Source organism: Prorops nasuta, unplaced genomic scaffold, assembly GCF_024137725.1.
Source record: "Prorops nasuta isolate Cenicafe-Biocafe unplaced genomic scaffold, Cenicafe_Pnas_1.2 PNAS00003, whole genome shotgun sequence".
Classification (NCBI taxonomy): Eukaryota; Metazoa; Arthropoda; class Insecta; order Hymenoptera; family Bethylidae; genus Prorops; species Prorops nasuta.
In genome coordinates this window covers 385,644-410,278 of record NW_027116800.1, presented here as the reverse complement: position 1 = coordinate 410,278, position 24,635 = coordinate 385,644, and the positions used below count along the sequence as shown (strand labels likewise).

The 24,635-nt window shown below is 37.7% G+C and overlaps 1 protein-coding gene across 3 annotated transcripts in view; it reads right to left on the bottom strand.

The window, feature by feature from the left end:
* Positions 1-21,605, bottom strand: part of LOC136785680 (uncharacterized) — a 207,270-nt gene extending 185,665 nt beyond the window's left edge. For all 3 annotated transcript variants that reach the window (XM_066746872.1, XM_066746873.1, XM_066746874.1), the window contains exon 1: positions 20,166-21,605. In XM_066746872.1, coding sequence (XP_066602969.1) covers positions 20,166-20,340 — 175 coding nt within the window. In that variant the 5' untranslated portion in view covers positions 20,341-21,605. The remainder of the gene's footprint in view (positions 1-20,165) is intronic.
* Positions 21,606-24,635: the final 3,030 nt, after the last annotated feature.

Genomic DNA, 24,635 nt, shown 5'->3' with positions numbered 1-24,635 from the left:
TTCTCACATAAGAACCATGACGATTTTTGATTACAGCCTGGTCTGGGAGTCACGTCCTTATCATAAGCGGGAAAGCACGAGTTGCCAGGAAGGAAATGAGGGGTTGGTTAGAGGGAGGTAAACTTTCGTAAGAAACTTTCGTCGTGGGGTAAGGAAGCGCGTAGACCGTCGGGAAACGCCTGGAAGCCCAACTTCCATAATGCAATTTCTCAGGCAGATGAGGCGTCCGGTGCTGGTATACTGAAACAGCAGGAGATGTATTATCTATGGACAGTTAATTGCTTTATGATGGCGCTCCTACCCCCAACACTTGGAGACCCTCTTGTTCCTTCCAAGAGATTAGAATACACCAATCTTATGTTTATACTTATACTCACTAACCTACCCAAGTGCTGAAATATCAACGTCTTCTCATGCAAACTTACCTTAAATTCTCCTTACGGAATGAAGACAGAACCGTTTTCAACGTGGAATATTGTATACTTAAATTTTTTTAGGCGCCGAAACCGTATAGTATAGGTACTGTAGGTTTTGGACTCATGTATATATATATATATATATATATAAAATAAAAAACTATCAGAACCGTTGCTACCGTCGTGTATTAGCAAACACAAATAAGCAATTCTAAATATTTCAGTAATATTATGAGGCTCGAGCACTCACGATTCCCACGCCTATGCTATAATCTTTATTGGACATTCGGTTTGTTCAACAATTACGTGAAAAAAAACTTTCTACGAATATTTTCATAAGTTTCTAAACAAAATTGGAATTAAATATATTTAGTTTATTTTTCTTTAAACGAGAGAGAGAGGCAGTGCATCGAGGAAGAATCGTCGGAGGCATCGATTGGATTCTCGATGGATTCGTTCGTATTTCGCGATGATAAATCTGCAGGGGGAGTACCGCGTATATTTCGTTGAAATTCTCTCTCGCTGCGTAGGCTATATCGACTTTCCATGCTATTTCGGCAGTACTCCTTCCGATTTCCAATAATGGACACGTGGGATGGTTCGGGATAGTTGGGGAACGCTGGCTACGTATGGATTTGTTAGGAGATTTGGCAGATCGCCGTGTCCCGATAAAATAATCGCTTACGCGCTTAGCGAGCGAGAGATTTCGTGAGCGTGCATAGGACACCAGGAATCTGCGAGACCTAGCACTTTCGGGATACTCGAAACCTGGTAAAAACCACCTCTGGCTCTCTTTTCCCAAAGCTTTTTACGCTCTTGTAAAACACCCGGCAGATTCTAATCTCAAGCTTTTCGAATGGCATGGATGCTGGGCCAAACTATTCGATAATTGAGCGAAAAAAAAACTTACCGATAACGCTACTATTCTATTTTTTTGTTCTATGTCCGGGAAGTGTATAACGCGAGGCTACGATGGACATTCTGTGTCACGAGGAATCATTCAATCCTGTCTTTGAGCTGGTCACACATTTGTTTAATTCTCAAAACGTACACAGAAAAACATTTTGCTTTTAAATAATTCCAACGAAATAATTTATTTAGTCTCTATAAATGATTGAATTATAAACAATTGGTTAGTGTAATTCAATTGGAACCTATTTAAATTTTAAAGTTTCTTAACAATGAGTAATTAATTAATCTCATTGTGACTGATTCAAAGCTATAACACTATACGAGATAAATAATTTTTTGTTCACAGTGAAATTATAATATTTTTTAAACGATATACCTGTTTTCAAAAATTCGTTTCTCTGATACTATTTATAATATATGCTTTAAATGTTATAATAATGATAATATTAGTTTTTCATTTAGTAACAACGTATTAGTCTTGAGCAACAAATTTCTTATCGAAAAACATTACTTAACTTCGTTATAAATATGAGTTGTCCGTGTATGCGAGCAGCCCATTCTTCGGGTTTTATATATAATTGATAGGATAAATTTGGACAAATCGTTTAATCGCATATACAATTGTTCAAGAAATATCCGTTTTCAAGCTTCATTCGATTTGTTTCAATCAAGGAAAAAAGAGGATCCGACAAGCTTATAAATCAACCGATTGAAAACACAAACTTGTTTTTCGCACACGTGTACGGAGCTTTTTCTCCGCGATCCAGCGCACGATTCTTCTCTCTATCATTTTCTAGAGAGGTGGGATGGTTGGGAGGGGAAGGGGGGGGGGCAAAGCTGTTTTGTAGGTCAGCAGTGTCCAGGTTTCCATTTAAATTTCAACGCGGATATTTCCGACTAGGCGGCGGCGCGCTCTTCGTACTAAGGGAGCCGATAAAATTGGAAAAGGAGGGTATATCCATCCGAGGTAAGAATGGAACAAATAAAGAGTAGAGAGGCGGGTGAATCTAATTTTGAAACACGAGAGGAGACAGTGTGAGTAGATCGAAATGACATAACTCTAAATATATCGTAGAGAGGGGGTGAGGGGGAGGGGGAATTCAAGGAGTAAAAGAGAGAGAGAGAATAAATGCAGCAGACACTGGCTGGCTGGCTCTTCGAGACCGGAAACGAAAATCGACGTGCGATAGAAACGTCTATCCGATTGTCTTGGATCACTTTTCTATACTACGAGACCCATTTTCCTCTACGCCCGACCAAACTCTCTCCTACTCCACTTTCTCATTAAATATCGTGCCGAGAGCAATCCAACGATCCAATTTTTCGATAAAAACCTTATTGGGGACCTTCCATAAGGCGGGGAGATGCCAATTTCTCGATACGATTCCACTGTCATTTTTCCCGAAACAACCATCGTCCTCGGATAAACCTAAAACTTTTGCCCTCAGCAATCTCTCGTTATCCTCGTCCAAAACGATCGAATGCTCCATTTGTCCTACCTTCGTCATTGCACTCTTCACTTCGGCTATGAGCTATTCATTTTTTTCTGCTTATATTATTGCATCTAAAATCCATACTTTTTTGTGTCTATCAACAATTGTCTACAGGCGAAAGGTACTAAAATCTTAAACGTCTTTCATTGAGAAAAGTCAAGTACGTTGTTCCTCCTACCTTGGTTGTTGCATTTTTCATTGAATTCTTCTTATTACATTCTTGCGCGATTAAAATTAAAATTGTTTTTCTTTCTTAATAATAATTGTTTATATAAACGAATGTTTTCAGCAGTAATAGCAAGAAATAAATAATTTTACCACGAGAGAAACAATGATTCTTCGTTCGAATCATTCTACCAATACTGCTATCACATTACACATATCGTTGTTCTAATCTGCAAAGCAACTTATCAGCATTCATACCGTGCAACTCCATTATATTACAAGGCGCAGATAGACTATTGAGATAGAGATACTTGGCAGTTACAGTAGTACAGCCTTTCCCATTTAGTCGAGGCAAAAGATAATTTCTCGAGCGAGCAGAATGAATAAAATTATCAAAAGTAGCGAGATAAAGCTGCTTCATTATTGAAACGATGAAGTGTAAATGATAGCTGGGGCGAAATTCCCTCGATGAATATTTTCTAGCGAAAAGCCCCTTTTGTGCAATGCGCACAGCTGGGAGGGACCATTAATAAAGCACAATTTTGCTAATTAACAACACGATCATTGCTCTCACAGAGCGTTTATTGGCATGCAGAAATCTCCCATTTACATTTAGTCTTTTCCCTTATTTCACAGGTAGACCGGTAGTATTTTTTAATTTTTAAAATATAATTTTTTTCGAGAGCACTTAGCTATTAAATGACGATGTGTGAATTCTGTGTAACCAATTCAAATCAATTAAACTATATGTCTTAAGAAACGTTCCATGTATTCTTCGCATAATTTTTCATTCCTTATTCCACAAATCGATCAAGCTGTTGTTGAAATTGAACATTAATTCGTCTTTACCTAAAATATCCTGGAGATTAATTTAATATTCTCGTGTTGCATCTAAATATACAATATCGACGCTCCGCTGTCCCTGTTTTATTATGCTCGAATCTTGCTATGCAGTATTTGGAACATTGATTCTTATGTGAAGAGACTGCTTATTATTAAAATACAATTAAACTTCAAATTAGATAGTAATAAAGTATTAAAAATTTCTCAAGACTTCCATTTAGTTATCAAGTTTCTCTTCTCAGATCTCTAGCCAATAGAAGAAGATCACTAAAGAATCTTTAACTTTTTCTTCGCGCTACCCACTTTACGTGGAATTTTTCAACAGAGTATCAAACTTACTAAACAAAATCTCTCTGTAACCTTATTAAAAATCCTTTTATCTTCATCTCAATGTAGAATCGAATTTTCATTGGTCTTTTTGCATTCAGCATGTTTCGATTCAAATTCTAGCCAGTATCTTGCACGATTTGTTCGCACGACCACCTGTTGCACGCTAGCTTTGGGCGAGAAACAAAAGCGAGTGATAATTATAATGGCGAATTGGGTTGGTAAGTATCACGAGTTTATAACGATCGGCTTATCTACATTCTCTCTCTCTCTCTCTCTCTCTCTCTCTCTCTCGTCCTTCCCTCACTGGCTGGACCGGTTTCTTTCCACCCTCTTATTATGACCCAATGGGGAAAACTCGAGCATTTCACACCGACATATACATATATATATAAAAGAAACCAACACTTTTCCTAGAGAATGCATCATGAATTATTAATCGTGCAAATATCCTGCTTTTTCCCATTCTGTTATGACCCACTATTCCCTCCACGTAGCACTTGAGCCACAAATTTAAATTAGCCATCGACCAATTGCATCCAGCAAATTGAATATTGATGAGAATGCTCGTCATCGAATATTTTCTTTTCTCTTAATTATCGACGACAGATATTCATGCTTCCCCTCTTCGATGCTCCCAAAAGCTTTTTTTATCGGTTTAAAGGTATTTTCTCTTGTCTTAACTATTCTACTGTGAATCTAAATAAAAACTCTTGCCTGCTAGCTGTATCTTCAAAAAATGTTAATTTTGACAAAAACTTGAAGCCACAGTCTTCCTATCGTTAAATCTCTTCATTATTTACGTACTCACTGTCAGTCCAAATCTTATCGCGCGAATGCCTTCTTTTCATCTTTTTTCCCTTCTATTACTTTAACAGGACGCTTTTACATGTTCTATTACATTGTCTGCGTTTGGTTTTCTGAGAAGTGCAAACTCGGGCTTGGGAGCTTGAAAATAGAAGTAGGAGGAAGGAGGGGGTTGGCAAGTGTCAGAAGGGCCAATTCCAGGAGGGCAGTGATTGAAAATGAAAAGGCACCGGCGCGATTTCCTTTCTCGCGTCAGTCGTTTCCGGCATTTCGCATTCTCGCAAACAGCTATCGCAAGACTCGTCGCAAAAAATGCACCTTTTGTAAACTCCCAGTCGTGCACTTTGCACTTTGAGCAAAGTGCACTTGGAGGGAAAAAATACACACGCTACACTCCCCTTCTCGACGTACTTTTTTACCTCCTACTAAAACCTGCAAAACTACCTACTGATTAATCTCTACGCTCCAAAAAATTACTACGTCATTATGGTGATTCTAAAAAAAAGTTCTATACGATCAATTTAATATAATTCTGGAAAACTTCTTTTTACTGGTGCCAGAAAATTTTTATGTTCAAAATAAAATTTGGAAGTGAAAATTATGTTAATTAGTTTTAAAAAGAAATCACGATTAAAATTATAATTAATGATCGAAGATCCGAGCGTTTTTTCATGAATTTTTAACTGTAAAATTCTGTATATATGAAAAAAAACTCACTATATTTAGTTAGGTGGGAGGGGCAAGAGGGGTAAAAGTTACAAATATCGAAGGTATTCTTATGAACAGGAAACGCGATTAAATTTTACACTGATAAATGAGTCTTTGTAAAGAAGAGAAAACGAATGTATTACAAAATAGAGAGAAAGACAAAGATAGAAGCAGTGGTACACTCGCATATAGGAATGGGTTTTCTCTGTTCTCTCGTAGCACTCGACGCTGTTTTTCGGACTCATAACATTCTATTATTCGTTGCTTCTTTTCGTCAACTAAACGAAAAAGAATAGCCAGGGGCCAGACAGTTCATTTTCTATTTTTCCTCTTATTTATTTTTATCCGCATCCTTATGCACCGTCTCTACTCTAGTTTCAGCAGAATAATAGCCAAATACCGAATAATTTCGGGTTTTAAAAAAATGATAATTATATTGACGAATACGTACTCGGTACAGAATAATTGATTTGCAGCTTGAAAAGAATGGATCAGTTTGGGGTAAAAGCTTATAAGGGAAAGGACTAATAGTCAGTGAGTAACAGGAATATACACACATAACAACGTCGAGATTCAATTAAATATTACAGTTGTAATAAAGCGAAATGGTTTTATGCTATTCTGTTTTATAGTATGTTGCGTATAGAAGAAGAGAGAGGGGGTATAATTGCACTTGGCGTAATTAAATTAGAGCATTACAGGGCCCGCCAGTACGACGTTATTAATATTAATCGTTAATTAATATTCCGCCTTCGGTTTAATAATAACGAAATACGTATGTAAAACGTTTAAAGGCTGGCTATAATAAAGCCCATTTAGCATTATGACATTCATACTGCTTATGGCCGAGTAATATGCGCTAATAGCTGACTAAAAATTATTATTCATTGCGCGCCTCTTTCCGGCATGTGTGCGAGGCGTTTGTGTAGAATCCGGCCTAAAGCTGTTGCACTGCCATTTCTATTAAGGGAAATTGGTCAATATTAATGGAAACGGATCGCAAAATAAATTGCATCAAGCGTATCTATCACTATTTGCCCTTATTAATTATGAAAAATATAAAATAACCTGGATGACGGCTTATCGAAAATTGTATACGATATTAGGTTCTTCGATGCACCAAAATATTGCATCATCGTGGATTTCACGAAAGCTTGTCTATTGTCAATAATTCCAAAGAGCCCTGATTGAAGGATGGAAAGTCTGAAGAAAGTAAAACACTCGATTCTCTCTTCGTGAATAGATAAACAGAGAAGAGCTCTACGAACTGTCAAGACTGATACTATATATGTGTATAAATTATAATTCTACTCTCTACAATTCATAAATTGAAAACTTTCAGTCCCACTTTAGCTTGCCAGTATTTGCAATCAGCTCGTTAAAAGATTCGTTAAACTGACACAATGAATATATTCCAATTTGTTTTACGCACTTTCAAACGATTAAATTCCTTTTTAGAATTTTAAACAGATTTTAAAAATAATTGTAAATTAATGAATAAGAAAAGGATTTTAAAAAGTCTCTCTCTCTCTCTCTCTCTGAAACTGCGATCGGATTCCTACATGCAATTAGTAAAGACAATCATAGGAAATACTAAATAATAACTTAAAACAGCGAAGAATAAGCGCGAGATAGTGTGTAGGATCAGCCGACGTTTTGTCAGGGGAAAAAAAAGAAAAGTGGCAGACGTGTAATCGAGCTTTTAGTTGGAAACGAAAAACTGACCAGCCAACCAAGGGCAATTCTGAAATGGAAAAGCTATCCGATTTCAGTGAGTCACCCATCAACGTCGTTTATCGGTGGCTCTTACAAGTTTACTTGGCCCAGCCCAGCTAGAATCGCTTTTCTGCCATAACTTTTCCTACCCTGATCGCCACTCTGAATAAATTCCCCCCACCCTTTACCTTGGTCAATAAAAATCTATCAATTCTCCAATTCGCTCAAAGGCGAAATTTACCAGCAGATACGTCGATGTTTGGAGATCTCCAGAAAGGGCTCGGAAATTTGGACAGTGAAAAAGTCAATGGAAGGGGAAACACTAGTAGTAATTGAAGTTATTCACGTTGCTCTTGCACTTTTTCTACTTTCGATTCCTATTCCGAGATTCTTCCGCTTCGCTTCGAGAATAAAAGCCAAGGAATTCGATTTGATTTACAAAGCTTTGCTTGGAAGCTCCCATAGTTGCAGTACCAATTTTTCCCTCTCCCCCCCCCCCCCCCCCCCATGAGATAAACTCACACTCCTACAAACTTTTCACTCACCCCTCTGAATTCCACGTGTCTCTGCGTGCACGTATACCTGGCCAGGGTACACAGAGAACCGGATCTTTTCACTTATCAGAATCTACCTACATCTCAAAGTGGATTTTCCATGAGAAATTCACTCCTCACCAGCGAAAGCGACCATTCTCACGTGTAAATAGCTAAGTTGACTTTCTCAAAGAATTCGCTCTATTTTTTACTCCTTCTCTGCAGAGCTGTGGAGTGAATAAAAAGATCTATAACAAGCCAGTCTGCTCGATAAACTGTACCACTGTGTTCGCTAATTCTGTGGAAGATTGGGGTGAATTTTGGAGGAACGTGGATGACTTATTGGAAGGCACGTTGCAAAGATTCGAAATAACTTTGAATCGATATGAAAAGCTGCTGCCAAATTAGACCGATCCTGTTGCAACAGGATTGACTGAAAGAGCTAATGGAGGAAATATTGCAGCAAAGATGGGACATTCTTTACCCGAAGAGTTACGATGGCTTTCTTGCTGAGAAGCATCCAAATATTTTCTACATCCAAGGAACATTACTGTCCCAACAACCACCAACGACGACCCTCCCAATGTCGTCATCACCAAAGCAGCGACTCACCCCTCACATAAAATACTTCACGATTTTTCTCCTTCATCTTTTTTTTTTTTTTTTTACCAATGCTCGGCCAATAACTTCCCATCCTTTGTAATTTCCAAACAATATGTTCCTTTATTCGATCCTAAAGTAGATCGATCCTCCAACAAGATGAAAAAATATTCTCCCCTTCCCCCTCTTGAAACAGAAATAACTCTGTCAAAAGAGAAAACAGAGCTTTAAATTATAATATGCCTTTAAACATATTCGTTTCCCTCTTGAAAGTATAGATAAGAATGATGAAATATCGGTAAGGTTCGTTGACCTTTGCAATCCATAAAGGTTTCAGTAGTACGAGTAGAATATGCGCTGGCTATACTCACTATTTTCGAGTTTACAGTCGTAATAAGATAGGAAAGAGAAGATATCGTGGAAAAGAATTATTTCAGTGGTTGTTTCCTGGATAATTAGCAGGTGGAAGTAAGCACTGGGGAACCAATGCATATTCTCTGCATTTGTGTGTGTGTTTCTGCAGTTGGAGAAATTGATTCTCAGACAGAACGTTTGCCCTTGCGATTTCGAATAGATTACATATTTGTAATGGTACTTGCAATCACGCATTGCGAACAGTTTATAATTACGAAAGAAACAATTTGCATATTTTGTTATATAACAAATTTTCAGCTGTTAAATAACCGTCCATTCTCGTCGAAAGTGGCCAGTTTGAGCTTTCAACCGTGATACAATCTCAAGCAGAGGTTATGGAGTAAGGGACGAAGGCTCGCGTCTCGCAAAAACGTACGTAAACATTATTCTTCATCAACAGGATCAATATTTAGCCTTTTATAAAATATAAATTGAACAGCAGAGCTTTTTCCTTCCGCCTTGGAGATAAAAAATATCGAGAAAATTAAAAGGGGAGAATTTTTCATAGAAAAAAATGAGGGGAAAATAATAGCAGGGGTATATATATATATATATATATAGGAAGAAAAATCTTTTATAATGCATAATAATTGTTGCTAAGAGAGACTGGCAGTCGCGATACAAAGTGGCTTAAGAGAGAATGCTAGTGGTTGAGGAATGATTTTCCAGTGCTGTTTACACAGGTTTGCCAGGAGGGTTGCACAGTGGTTGGTTTTGGTAATTTCAGGGGTGGAGGGCTGTCTCGCGACTAAAGTTCCGAATGGCGGACGGATTAGCGTTGGAAAATGCAATATTAATGCGCCTAGGCTAACCGGCGCGGGCGCTTCGTTCCTTATGCATCGACGCACTTTGACGGTTACGCCAAGTTTAAACTTAAACTCTCCTCGCCTAGGAAAACAATAACGCGACCGTAGCTAAGAACTTTCGACTTAAGTCACTCGAATACACGCGTCATCGCTCCCTTTTTCCAGCTTTCCCACGCACAGTCTGAATACGCATTTAACACTAATGCACCAATCTTATACTCTTGAGCAACCCTGTGTGTCTTTGCAGAAAGGGTCTTAATTGTAAAACTGTGACGATTAAAATTCTCGGGTTTTAAAAGTAACAGATATTTAAAATCTATTTTACTAATGCATTATTTTCTTGTTTTAGCCTGCACTGTTTATTGAATATCACGAGACGTGGTAAGCGATCAATGATTCAACAATGCAAATCTCTGTAATCTCATTGTCTATACTACTTTCATTTAAATATTTATGTGCTAACTTACTACTGATCCAATGATATATATATATATGTTTTGTTTGCGAAAACTCTGTAATCTCATTGTCATTACTTTTGTATTTATATTTTGTATAACTCACTAGATTAACACGCTTCATTCTCGTCAATAGAACTTTTCTATCGACGTCTCGAAATATCGAAATACTCAGCTGCAAATGTTGACATAAAATGTTGTAATCAGTTCAACGTAGCTTTTGAAAAACAATCGCGCATGGTTCGGTACCCTACATTATAAACACTATATATATATATATATATTCGATAGATCGTGGCATCGTTTCATACTTTACGCTACCATCACCGTTCCATACGCCGCTATTTTAACGAATGGTCGTGTTTTACGTCGTGTGTTGTAGAATGAAACACGATATAAAGAAATAGTGAAAAGTCGTATAAGCCTAAAACGACTAAATCGTGTTTTTGACATTTCTTTTCAAGCAGAATATCTTACGTCATACTAATATAATTAATTTCATAAAACATCTAATTTGCAAATTACCGAAAATGTTACTTAAGCGGTTCCTGGACTATCAATATGCAATAAGCATTACATAACGTGTGTGCTTGCCCCAGATAGCACTGATATTGTGCAGTCGTTAGTTTATGACCGACCCAATGCAAACAAGCAGATCAACACAAAGCTTACTCAGCACAAGTTTATACACAATGCTCGAAATAGAGTTCAACTGATATATAGCACAATATTATTAACATATACAGTACAAATAATTTTTAGAATCACAAAAGTATAATTTCGACCGGTTCTTTTTCGCCCACAGGAAGCTTTAGAAAACCTCCTGACTTTTCACACTTTAATTATCGTGCGATACATAAAGCTACACTCAGCTATGCTTTTAAGCTTTACAATAAACGTATTACATAAGCTGTACATCTATGTACTCTCGGTGTAATTCAAACGTTATAATTTGCGAAAAATATGCGATCGCCTGCGATCGATGAACGAAGCTTTCAGGATAAGTTTTGAGCTTTGCATGGATTTCACAAACGGAATGTAGGCTTTCATAGCATTTCCGGAGATATTCTTGGCGATGCAGCTCGTGCGGGAGTCTCGCAGACCGTCGTCGAACGGGCCGTCGAGCTCTAAGAGCGAGCGATCGATCCGCAAAACTCTCTCGGGTCACGTGATACCGTCATTTCCTGTATAATTTGGCCATTTCAAAACTCCCAGAGAATTCACAGATTTGAAGAATCCTGAAGATCGTCGACTGGAGGATCGAATCAGACTCTTTCTCGTGTGAAAACGTCGATTAAAAAATTCATTAAACATCCTTTTAGAATAAATCTCGCAAAATCGTGAATGGAATGAAAGAGAAGCTGTGCTTTTGCGAAGCGAAGCTTGGGAATATGTAGTATTAACGAGAACGAGTCTCGACAGCTGAAAGAAGGATCAAGAAATGATAGTTGTTCTATTCTGGATGGATGGGGGAGTAGAAAGGGATTGTAGTAGTTTTAACGAGAACAAATCTTGAAAGCTGGAGGAATCGATTTGTTGGAAAAGCACCGTTCGATCGATCGATGTGTCCAACTGATCAATGTAGCGAGACAGACATTTTTGTTTTAAACTTTTATAAGAGTGGATACAAATTGGGAACGGAAGAGCGTGATGTAACTTGGATGCGCTTAGTCGCGTTTCAAGCTTTTAACGTCATCATTACATCGCAGAGAGTGAATAACGCATATATACAGTCCAGACTTGAAAGTTGCACTGCGCTATTTTGTCTGTTGCATGTCTGCATTCACCTTATTAACACCTTTCACCAATTGTGCCTTACCATTCGCAAGCTCCATCACTCCTTTGAACTTCATAACTTCTCAATGACACGCGTGACCGACAAATGATGAATGTAACGACCTTGAATATCAAAGTGAACAATGTTGCACAAATAAGCCTTATTCAGTTGTGCTTTTGCAAATCGAAGAGGAGGTTACTAACGTTAACGAGAATGAATCTCAACAGCTGGAAGAAGGATTTAGAAAAGATAGGGGTTTTTTTTATAGGCAGGAGTAAAAGAGGATCGAAGTGGTGTTAACGAGAACAAATCTTGCGACCTGGAAGAATAATTCGTTGGGAAAGCATCGTTAAAGCTATCGATGACTCCAACAAATCGATGCAATCGTACAAAAACAGCTACATGCTTATATTTACCTCGGTGTTTAACCATCAGCCACTACTAATTTACACCTGAAAACTCTTCTGTCCAACACACAAAAGAAACTTATCTCATCGACTAACGTAGCAAACACTGAAAGAGCTCAAGAGGCAATTTCTTACAAGATTCAACTTGTCAAACATATTCAACTAAACAACTATAAATACCGATAATCATATATTTCTGTCAAAAGAATCTCTCTCATTTTAAAACTCACTTCTTCTGTCTATATTAACAATTAATTATTTATTAGTAATAATTCTATTAATTGTTAACACACTTTTGAAACGTTTCGTCATTGGTGTTCCAGCTATCACTGTGTGTGTGTGTGTGTGGCTCAGGATTTAAATAAATTTTAAATATCAAGTATTACGATCCAATTTTAATCAATCATCTCTCGTAACATTGCGGGAAGCGTTCATAGAAAGAAACGTTTGAAATAAACTTTGTATAACTTGGAAGTTGTAAGATGGTATTATTGGTTTGACCTTGAAAGGTCGTTCGAAGGTCATTTCAATTAACCCAAATAGTAACCGACCATTTTACTGCATATTCCTATAGCTTATCTTAAGAACTTTCCAAAACACACTATATTAATTTATGGTTTCATCCAGTCATTCGCTAGAAACTTCGATTTGAAATTATAATAGGTGAACGACCCTGCGCGCCTATACGTGTAATAGTCACGCACATTCCTTCAGTCAATCTTGCAGCCATACATGCACAACTGCAAATCAGACATCTGTAAAAATATGATGAAATGCATATATTATTATATTTTCTATACATGCATAAACAGTGTACAGTGTATAGTGCACCGTATACTTAGGCGCACTTTGTTTCGTTGCTATGGAAATTGGGAAAGTGTCTGTGAGTGAGAAGTTCGAGTCAAGTAAAGGCCTGGAGAAAGGCTTAATCCAGTAGTGCGAGGAAGGAATCATTGCTCATCCGGCTCGAAATTAGTTTTGCAAATCTGTCTTGCGAATTCAGACAGATTCCGGCCAAAGCCGACGATGAAGCACCGTCCTGGCTCAACGTAGTTTGCTTGTTCGGGCGAAAGTTACGAATGCTAACGATTTTCACTGAAATAATTATACTTGGCTGCGGTATGCACCGCTACATTTGCCTTCCGATTTACGGACAAGAGATCTGCGGCTTCAACCTTGCACCGATCATGTTCGAGTAATAGTATCAACAATAAACATATATAATAATAGATAATACATTATTTATCAAAAGACTTCAAAAATGGAGCATTAAATATTAGAAGAAAAAAACATCGATATTTAATTTAAACGACGTTGAAAAGAGGCTGCGAATTAATTTCGAAAACAATTTCAAAGTTTTATATATTTAAAATTGAATAAAAAAAGGTGCGAAGAAATGAATAAATATAATAACGAGATTAGTTTAATTTTTGTGAATAAAGGAATTTTGAGGATCTTCAACATTGGCACAATTTTAATACGTGTGTGTGTGTGTGTGGAGCAGAGATTAAACGAAAAGGTCTGAATAAGACAACGGTACGAGGATCTATGCAACAGTGTTTGTGTCTTGTTTCGAAACCGACGCGCTACATCTCGAATCAATGCCACGACACTAGTGCTCCAGCAAAATCAGCTTCCACCGCATTAGGACCTATTTGTCCAATAACCTCTAATTCCAGCTAATTGCGTTTCCATCGGATTGAACAACGGATATCCTTAGATTTCCAGACGCCATTCGTTATACATTGGACAGTCAAAGCTCAATATCTTTGCAAATCTGCATTGACAAACGTACCTTTCAGTTCCTATCAGATACATTTTATCGAGTTATCCTGAATTTCTTCGATATCATTTCTTTGAAAGAACAAAGGAACGTTTGATAACTTTAAAATTTTTAAATTATTCAACTATTAAGATTAACTAATTAACCATCTAACAGCTGATAGTACGTAGTCAGATTAGCGAAATAATGGAAATTGAATAGAAAGACAGACTGAGAGAAAAAAGGAAAGAAAAAGAGATCCTAGCTCCTCCTGTGTGCATGTATGGTAGAAAATTTAAATATATACGCTTGCGTGCTTCAGGCGTCTGACTGCATTAAAGCACTCGATGCCAGCTCACCGGTAATGCTGTCGAATTAACGTCGTATTAACGAACCTGAAAACGCTCACAAGCGCAAAAACACTGATACATATATGTATACATATACGCTAGTCTTGCCTACACGGCGATTCGCCAGCGCGCAAATTGCATAAACGGATTTTAATCCCTACACTCTCTCACCCCTCCCCCCCCCCTCCTACACACCTTCCAAATAACTAGTTACATTAAACGCTTCCGATTCTCACCTTTCGAGACCCGAGCACGCCAATTCTCATTCCCCTTAGTTTCTTCCTTTTTCATCCCTCGGGAATGCTAGTTTATCCAGGACTTTTATACCAATCTCGAAAAACAGTCTCGCGCGTCTCCATAATTTTCAATCGGATCGATCGTTCCTTTGCAATTTTTATCCTTGGAGAAAAAGTGTGTATCGGTACGCTCGTACTACTGATTTTCATTTCTTTTTTAATGATAAGAAAAATTGAAGGACGAACGGTCCTCCGAGGGTTGATTTTGGTCGTAGTGTAGGAAAGCTGAAAAAGTTAATTTTGCGAGAGTTCGTGATTATACAGAGGCGATCGTAGGGTGAATTTCTGAGCGCAAAGTAGCCACGGCATGTAAAGGCAAAAGACGACCAGTTGGCGAGCGAAGAAAATGACCTTTGGGACGATTAAATCTGAGGAAGTGGTGGGGGGAGGAAGAAGGGTTGTCGGGAACCCTTTTCGCGATAAGACCTACAAACGCTGAGCTTTCGTGTCGAACGGCAGCTCAGCAACGCACGCCGTCTCCCCTGTCGCTTGCACGACAAATAAAAGTATCCAAGAAACGCTATCGACTTTACTATATTACCACCGAATACTCCCCTCCACCCTGTGCCACATTAACAACCGCCACGAAGTTGTGCATCCAACCCTTTTTATTTCCGCGAGTAATTTTTCTTTAGCACAATTTATTTATTATAATGCCAGAACGAAAGTATCCAATATTCCGAATATACTCACCTTTATCATCTATGACACTAAATCCTCTCGAAATAGTTTATTCAATTCTTTTTTTTTTTTTTTTGTAAGTAATTTTTCTGTAAAGTCTTATTTATTTTAATACTCTTGAAAATTTTGCAAAATTCAAAAAACTCCTTTCACTCTATGTTAGTTCTAACTACTCTCAACGAACCAATGTATTCAACTTTATTTAATGCTATAAGTATTCTTCTTCAACAGTATTTATTTATTGTTTTACTATCATAAACATATATTCGCAAAAATCCAATACTCACCTTCACACTGTGCTATATTTACAAGCCTCCACGAACCAATGTATTCAACATTTATTTCCAAAAAACATTTTTTTTACAAAATTTATTTATTATAATACTAAAAAAAAACATTAAAACCCCTTAAAACTCAGCTTTCCCCTTTGTCACACTAGCAACCCCTGCGAAACAGTCCATTTAACCTTTTTACTTCCACGAATAATTTTTCTTCAGCAGAATTTATTTATCATTGCATCATAAAAGCCAAATAATAACTCTTTATTATACTCTATCGTAACATATATTTGCCAATTCACGAGAAATTTGCTAAACCCCCATAATAATAAGCATAGTAAAAAGACGACCTTACGTTCCATTGCGAATACTGCAAATTTTCCTCTACGACAGCAGCTGTTATGCGGTATTATAAACAAAACACCCCCTCACACATACACATTATAATGCTTTGAGGGATATAAGTACACTCGTTGTAAAGCGGCTCGCACGTTTAGCAGCATAAGCGAGCGTAGCCGCTCGATACGTCATACGAAAAGGCGTGAATATGTTTGCACGTATTTACCACACAAGTTTAGCCAGAAATCGCAGAGGCGCGGAAAGCGCAATCCACCAGCACCGAAACTACCCTCTTACCTCCATCCCATCCTCACCCCCAGCGCTGCACATCCCCCCTCCCGCCCACCGAAACCTCTCGGCGCGCTTAAAACCACCACCATAGAACTGTAAATCCAGCGGTAAGCATCCATGGGATTGCTCGCTATGGACGTTTCCATTTATATTTCCGTACGTTGCGCATGCCGCGAATTTGCCCAACAATTTAGTGCTGTGATAAAGTACAAATTGTAAAGCTAACGGGATAACTTTCCGGGCAAAACAAACATTGCCAAGGATATCCAGCTGTTCCACTTTCGCGTCTACCTTGTGTGTTATCCCTTTTCTTTTATAAATTCTCTCTCCCTCTCTCAAACAGTAGTGCACCTCCCTCTCTCACATTCGGAGCCATCGCCCGGGAAATTGAAATGATATTCCTACCGTGTGCTCGACTTGACTCCTAAAGAGTCAGGTATTCTGAAATTTTCACTGTGCTATCTATTATAATAAACCTCGTAAAGAATTTTTTATAGGTGTTTCGTTAGAATTTTTGGAAATTCAGTGATAGTGATCAATGTATGGGCGGGCCAAGATGTAAATGTTACTTTATCGATTTATTGATTTATAACAGTTAGTGGTTGATAAACTGTACTTATACCTTGTTAAATTACGAGATGAGAATAAGAACGTGGAGGAGCGAGAAATTAAATGGAACGATCAGTGATGAAATATAAATTATAGTAGAAATGGAAACAGTGGTGGATGTTTAATGCGAATGGTCTGGATTGGGGTAGGAAGGAAAAGGATCAGTGGCGATATAATTAGAAACGGCTGGAACAATGAGGTTTTTAATGTCATAAATCATAATCAGCGCGATTGCAACGCAATTATCCACGACACTGGAGCATAAAAGAGGTAAGCCTGCCAATTAATTGGCCGGCGTCTCTTTGATGGGAAAATCTGCGAATTATTCGCATTGGCTTTTGTAAAGGAAACGTATTACGAGTGGTAATAATGGAATCGAGGTCGACCCTGTCCGATCCTATCCGAGGAACGCTCGGAAAGAGACTAAATGAAAGTTGAATGAAACTGGATGAGAATAAGGATGACACATCGACTGTCTTCCTATTGGTCCAGTAAAATATAAGCGTTTCACATTTTAAATAGTATTAATATCTTTTTATATCGTCATATATATAATTACTTTATGTTATATAAACAGGTTTTATATTAATAGTCTATTTAATTTTATTTCTAAAACTTTTATATTCCGCTTACAAATGCACAGTTTGTAATTTTTTTTTCTCAATACCTTATAATTTTTCAACATTATTTCTTTTCCAATATGAAGCAATCGTTCAACGTTCGATATGAGATATTCGATTGATTTTATGGGGAATAAAAGTTAAAAACTTTCGTTATAGAAAAGGAACGATGCGACGAAAGTGAAAGGTGGATTTTTAAAAAGACGAAACAAAACGTGCTGCTCGTTATAAAGAGGTAACACAGCGATAGCTTTCCCACGTTATTGAACTTAGGAAGAAAAGGGAAAATAAGTCGCGGAGCATTATGCAGCGATGTTGAGCAAGATCTACTATCGCAGTGTACCAGCGCACTTTTCTTTATTATTGATGAGGTTAAATCGATACGGGTAATATAGTCAGTCTGGGAAGAAACTTGGTCGCAATAAAGGAATAACAAATCGAGGATGATCCATTCAAATAAAACTATTCGAGTCACTTTTATGTATAAGCAACCAAAAGTAATAAATTACAGAATTCTTTTTTTAATCATAAATAAGATTAAAAATGATATTCTTGGAACACGATTGGTCGTAGTTAAGAAATAACAAATCGAGAAAGGTCCGTTCAAATAAAACTATTCGAATCACTTTTATAATAAAAATGTAAAAAAAATTATAAATTACAGTTTCTTTGTTAATCATAAATAGTTAATAACCGTACATAAAAGAGTATATGATAGGGAAGAGATATTGGTGGGAAAATCGGTTGAGAAGATCGATCGATTTGCATCGATATAAAGAGGGTGGATGGTGTTCAGTTACGAAAAATTGTCTCCTATAACGTTGAGCAGGTTCAATCAAGCTTTCGCGATCGACTGGATTTTTGGGTCGAATAGCCGAGAGCAGCTTAAACGTAGGGCAGGGATTTGCTGAAATATCTCACCCTTATTCTAAAGCCTTGGAATCATCCCGTTAAATAATAATTATTGAAGCATATTAAGCGTTGATCTCGTGCAGTCTGGCCAATTTGTCCCTTTTCCACTGAAAACCTACAAACGCGAAGGAACAATTTCAAATATTTCCCACGAACTGCCTATTCATATATTCACTGTCAACCGCAAAAAAACTCTCTCTGTATTCTAATTTCTGCTGCTTTTCACCAGAAATTATTTCGAGAAGAGGCTATTTTCGAAGCCGACGAGAGATTTGTCGGAAGCATTTTCCTTTAACCGCTTATACTTTCAAGATATCGATTGTGCAAAGTTTGATATACTGTTTGCAGGGTATAGACGTATAGACGAGCTGGCTTTTCTGTAAACCTGATTTTCTTGATCGCAATGTAGTATGCGCCAAAGTTTGCAATAATTAAAACAATATTAAAGTATTATATTAAGAAAGTAGTCATATTCGAGCGATCACATGGTGCCTATAGTGATTATAAATTGATTTTCCAATAGCGTGGTTTTATAGGAAATTTCATTTTATCTGACTATTACTATTGCTCTATATTTCTTTTAGCCCTTGGACGTTTACTATGATGCTATATGACGTTACGCTCAGACATGTACAATCCAATGTTGTTGACAAACCTGGTAAAAATCTGCACGAGTCATTTGTATGGGTACTATAAACTCTTATCAATTTTAACAACCATATTGGGATAATTTAGTTGAATTGCAGTGAGCAACATTTATTAAAAGAAAAAATTACAAACTGTAATGATCGGTGAAGGTAGTTGGAAAAAAAGTAATGGAAAACCGTCATTAGTCGTGATAACATTAATTGCTATAGTCCAATGACACAAATCCTGAGTGGTGCTGCAGAGTAAAACCGTTATAAATCCATTCTTTAGTTGACTGTTTTAAATAACAGCTACACCTTATATAATGGAAAGAGCGGAAAGATGGGAAAGTTTACAGTGGAAAAGTTTATTATAGGTCAAGATTAGGGCGATATTCGATGTGCGTGTACAAGCAGCACGTGCGTGCTGCTACTTCGCTGAGTCAGAAAGGGTTAAAAATCTATTGCAAAATTCCAACGTCCTTGAAGGGTGAAGAAAATATCGGCTGTTTTAAAAGGGAAACAAATGAATGACAATGAAACTACCATTTATGGTTAAACAATATTATTTAGTGGAATTAATAAATTAAAGGAACTTTTTAAAATTCTCTCTTGATCAATAATAGTTTGCATGAGTTTTTTCCCGTAACTATCAGAATTTTGTTTGTTTTCTAAATCAATGATTATATAAGAATGTTAAAAATTTAATTCTGTGAAAAAATTAATTATCTTCATTGCAATGTTCAATATTCTTCCTCAAAATTGTTTGTAGATAAAAAAAGTACTATTATTGCTCTTCGAGGCTGACTTTCAAGAGGATAGCGTGAAAATAGGAATTTTTATTGAATAAAAATATTTCGAGAATTATTCTTTTAAAAACTATATTATTCATAGCGAAACAAGTCTGGAGTCACCTCGAAACTAGTCCGAGGGATAAAAAATGAGCGATGGGAAATACAGCGAAGGAGGAATGAAGCTAGTACTGGAAAAAGTAGTAGAGCAGTAAATATAGAGCGACCTACCACTTCTGCCGGTAGGGGTAGGCGCTGAGGTCGATCTTCCGGTTGGTTCGGGAATGGGGAAGATTAGGTCACAACACTCTCTCTCAGGGAATTCACTGGCGCGAGTAGAGCAAACGAGGAGGATGAGAGCCGCGGCGAGCGTCGACGGCGTCGCGACGCCACGTGGACGCGACATGACGCGGCGGCCTCTTGACGGCCTCAGGCCCGCAAATTCTGGCCTCCTCCTACGCTGATCCCTCCCCAAAACACGTCCAGCATCCTCGAATACCTCCAGAACACTCGAGACTCCCTCCCCCACCTCCTCATCATCCAAAACCTCACACCCCCTTTCCAAAACCCCACCAAACACTCGACACTTCAGATCGGCCAGCGTCCCCCCACGCAATTTCACCAATCAAACACAACTAGCTTTGAACCGACCAACAGGAATTCTTCATACGTCTTGAAACACTTCTCGGAAACTCTTCTAGTTGTTCACATTTTTTCACAAAAATCTTCTACACTTTCCAATCCCCAGTCTCCCTCGTACGTTTATTTACCGAGATTTTATCGCTAGATCAAATGGTCTATCATACAGTAGCGCAGTCAGGTAAAGTTCCTTTTACAACGCTTCTATTTTGGTCTCGTTACCCTGCTAAGCGATCCAAGTGTCACCACGTACCATGTAAATAATGCTCGGTGCAGTGGGGGAATTCCCGCTCGTTGCAATAATGGCCTCCGTAAAGCTCGCCTTTCCAAGATCTCACCGCAACTTTTTTACCATCGATGTCATTCACTCCTCACATTTCTACTTTCACCAGTGCAACTCTCAATGTTCTCCATTTTCCACCAACAATTTATCTAGATAATTTGTCACCAAAATTTATCCAAGAGAATTCAGTGGCTTGGACGCATAAACTACCTGTCCGTAGGCGATTCCATAATTCTGCGTCACGAAATATCATTCACCGAATTTCCTTCTCTTTTCCAGTCACTGACCATTTCAACCAATTTTCACTACTCTCTGGGAAGCATATACGAATCACTGACAATTTAGCAACGTTGTCTCACTGTACAGATCCGTATATCGATGTCAAATTAAAACTGCAGTCCATTGTAAACTTTGCACCCTCGAACGCACTGTGAATGCTTAAAATTAAACGACGTCCAGCGTCGCGTGGAAGACGCTGGTAGCAGCTCGCATTTGCCACGTGATTATGGGAAAACCGATACTCTCGATCCTCGCCAGATCGAAAGCTCGTCGTCTTAGCAGGTCACGTGATTTCCCACAGGACCAAGCAGCAGCGAAATTTAGCCACGGAATATTTATTCTCTCTCAAGGTCAACGGAATAGAACATTTTTCAAGGATTCTCCCAGCTACCAGAAATTACTTGGAATCACTGCGCGTACAAGAATGAATGATGAACCTAACGAAGAGCCAGAGTCTTCCGAACGACGTATCGTCGACGGCGCCCGAACGCCGAATGACGGCCAATCCGCAACGAGAACGGCGACCTACCTGAGAAAACTCATCCCCACCAGCGGTACCAATTCACCTCGCGTCTTCCCGCCACATCCCGTCCTTCTATCTATACGCATGCTCCGTTCCCTACTTTTCCCCCACTTGGTGTCCTTTTTTCTCCCTCCAAGAGTAACCGTTCGCAGGCAGGCTAGTGTCGTACATTGTCGTAGAAGACGCAAACAGTCGTAAGCGCTTGCGTCGCTTTCTATGCTATGAATATAAATACAATTGTTTTTCACTACTTTTCTGTATAGATAACACAATGGATTTCTTCTTTTTCGCTGCATTATCGAATTGGTGCAATTAGTTGCTGTAAGACAAACGTGTTTTTTCACTCTAACTCTTTCCACTAGTGCAGCAATGCAGCGAAAGAGAACGATTCTAATAATCACTTTTTTTCTGCTTGTATGAATAAATAACTTAATTTAGAAAAAAAAATAGATATTACAATATTTTATTTGTCCAATAATTCGCAACTCCTAAAATACCCTTTTTAATCTTCCCTCTCGTTTCTAATCGTTTCATAAGACACTTGTGAAAGCATAGAAAGAGATGAATTTTACTCCAACTCCCAGCCACTTGTGCGAGGAATGAAGCAAGGAGATGATGAGTTTCAACAAATACCAAGGCTACCTTACTAGCCATTTAAAATTTATCTCGATTCAAGATAAGAAAAACTTGTATAACATTATTATTTTTATAGAGTATTTACGAGATTCCTATGATTACAAGACTCTTGCCTCCTATTTTTTTAAACGATCTTTAATTATAAATATATGATTAACCACTTAAAGGTCTCTTGGAACAACCCGCGTATATCAGTTTAAACAAGAAATATTATATTCATGGTAAAATTAAAAAAAAAACAATTCCTCCCTCTCGTTTACCCTCAGTGCATACGTGTGTTTAGCTATTAACTATTGCTGGGACATCTGCAGGACAGTTGATAATTCACATCTGAGGTCGCAAGATTATTTAGCGCTGCTCTTTCCAGAAATAACCGCGTAAATTTTTCCGGATGTATAACGTGCAATTAGTAGAAAGTCCTGAATACACACAAAGCATAAATCGCGCTAGTTAAATGGGATTGAACAATGTAAGCCCTTGGAACGGTGTATCAAAGTAGGTAATTATACTCTAGCGTAATTGTTTGATTAGTCGAGTGCATGTAGATGCAGCGCCCTCTACGTACAACCACCCTAGAGAAGGGTCTGATATCTAACCTAACCTATACATAACAAGAGCAGGTCAGCTTCTGTAATTTGTATACAATTCCGCCTCTGCACATACTCCTTGCCGAATCGCGACACAATCTCAGCCTGCGGGGAGAGCCGTACGTTTCCCTCTTATCGTGAACAATCTCCAATATTATTATTATTTTATCCTGGAATCATGAAAAATAACGAAATTCCTAACGAACCAGTCAACGCCCCATTAATGTTTATAAATTTTATCATTTCATCCGAAGAATTTAATGATTTTACGTATAGACGAGTTTTTCTTGATATATTCGCAAGGGCGCAGAAAGGGAGGAGAGGGAGATTTGCAAGTTGTCTCGACAATGCTAATTTGTTGCCGGGAATGGGTTTTTACGATAGTTTTTGTCAATCCCTCCGTAAATTAAGGGGAAGAGGAGGCCTGACTCGCCCTTGTACGACGTATCGCGTGACCTTGATGCGTTCTTTTTCTATGACTGCGTAGTCCGACCAGTTACACCCTCGTACTACTGACATCCCTGGCACGGACATCTTTCACCTTTATTAGAATTCGGAGATTGCTCGTAGAGCTACCCTATACCTACCAACTATCCACTCACCCAACGTGTCTTTTATTACTTAGCGTCCCAAATTTATACCCACTTCTTCCTCACAATGTAATCATACGAGTAAACGCTACCTACTTCACCCTCTAATCCTTATTGGCAACCCTCCAACTTTTTACCAAAAATATCTAACCCTCCTCGATATCAAACCTCCACTTTCAATGTTTTATACGTTAGTGTAGCTACGAGTAACAAAAGATCGAAATGAATTTGAAAATCTTTAAGTATAACAATTATTTCAATTGTTAAATATTTATGCTTTATAAATTAGTGTGAAATTCAATATAATCATGGCGATAATTAATAAGATATTATGAAGAAAAAGATTTGTCTTAATAATAAAAGAGTGAATTTATCCTTTATCTTTTTAAAACGATCACTGTCTTCTTAAACTGTTCTTAGATTTTCTTAATTCATATATTTATGATTAATCTAATAAATATTCACTATTTTTTCAATTAATTATTTACATAGTACTAAACGATTCATTGATTTGCTTAATTTATGCCTCTTTTTAATTAATATCAGCAGAGGTCTCTGTCCGAGATGATAATTAAATTTTAAAGGAGAAGATATCCTTGAGTTTGAATTAAGAATGAGTTAAAATATTAGTTATCTCTTCATATATCGAACTGATTATATCTGAGAGTATCAAATGTGTTCTTATAGTCTCTGAAGTACCAGTAGTCAAGTATTATGGCAGTTTGAAGGGCAATCGATAGCAGAGTTTATCGGACGGCTATTTTTAGAAATTCATTGATAAGATGAATGTGGCTAATCCTGCAGTCTGGAAAGCCGCAGTTCCGACTACTATTAATGAAATACGTTTTCAAGAAAAACACTATTTTTGCAAACAAAAAGTTACGACAATTATGTTACATGAAATTTCACAAAGATTAAACATTATAGTTTGTAAAGAGTAATAAGTTTGTTGAGACGAAATGACATTAGTTAGAAACACCCCTGCATAATGACCTGGCTGCAGTTCTTTATCATTGTGCAGTTGCGAAACCCGTGCAATGCGCAAACTCTTCCATTCTTTTATGCCCACATATATTCCCTCAACACTTTACCTAAAAATATAAAAGAAAAGCGTAATTTTCATTATTTTGATAAAAGTGAAAGTAATATGGAAGGAAATTGTGT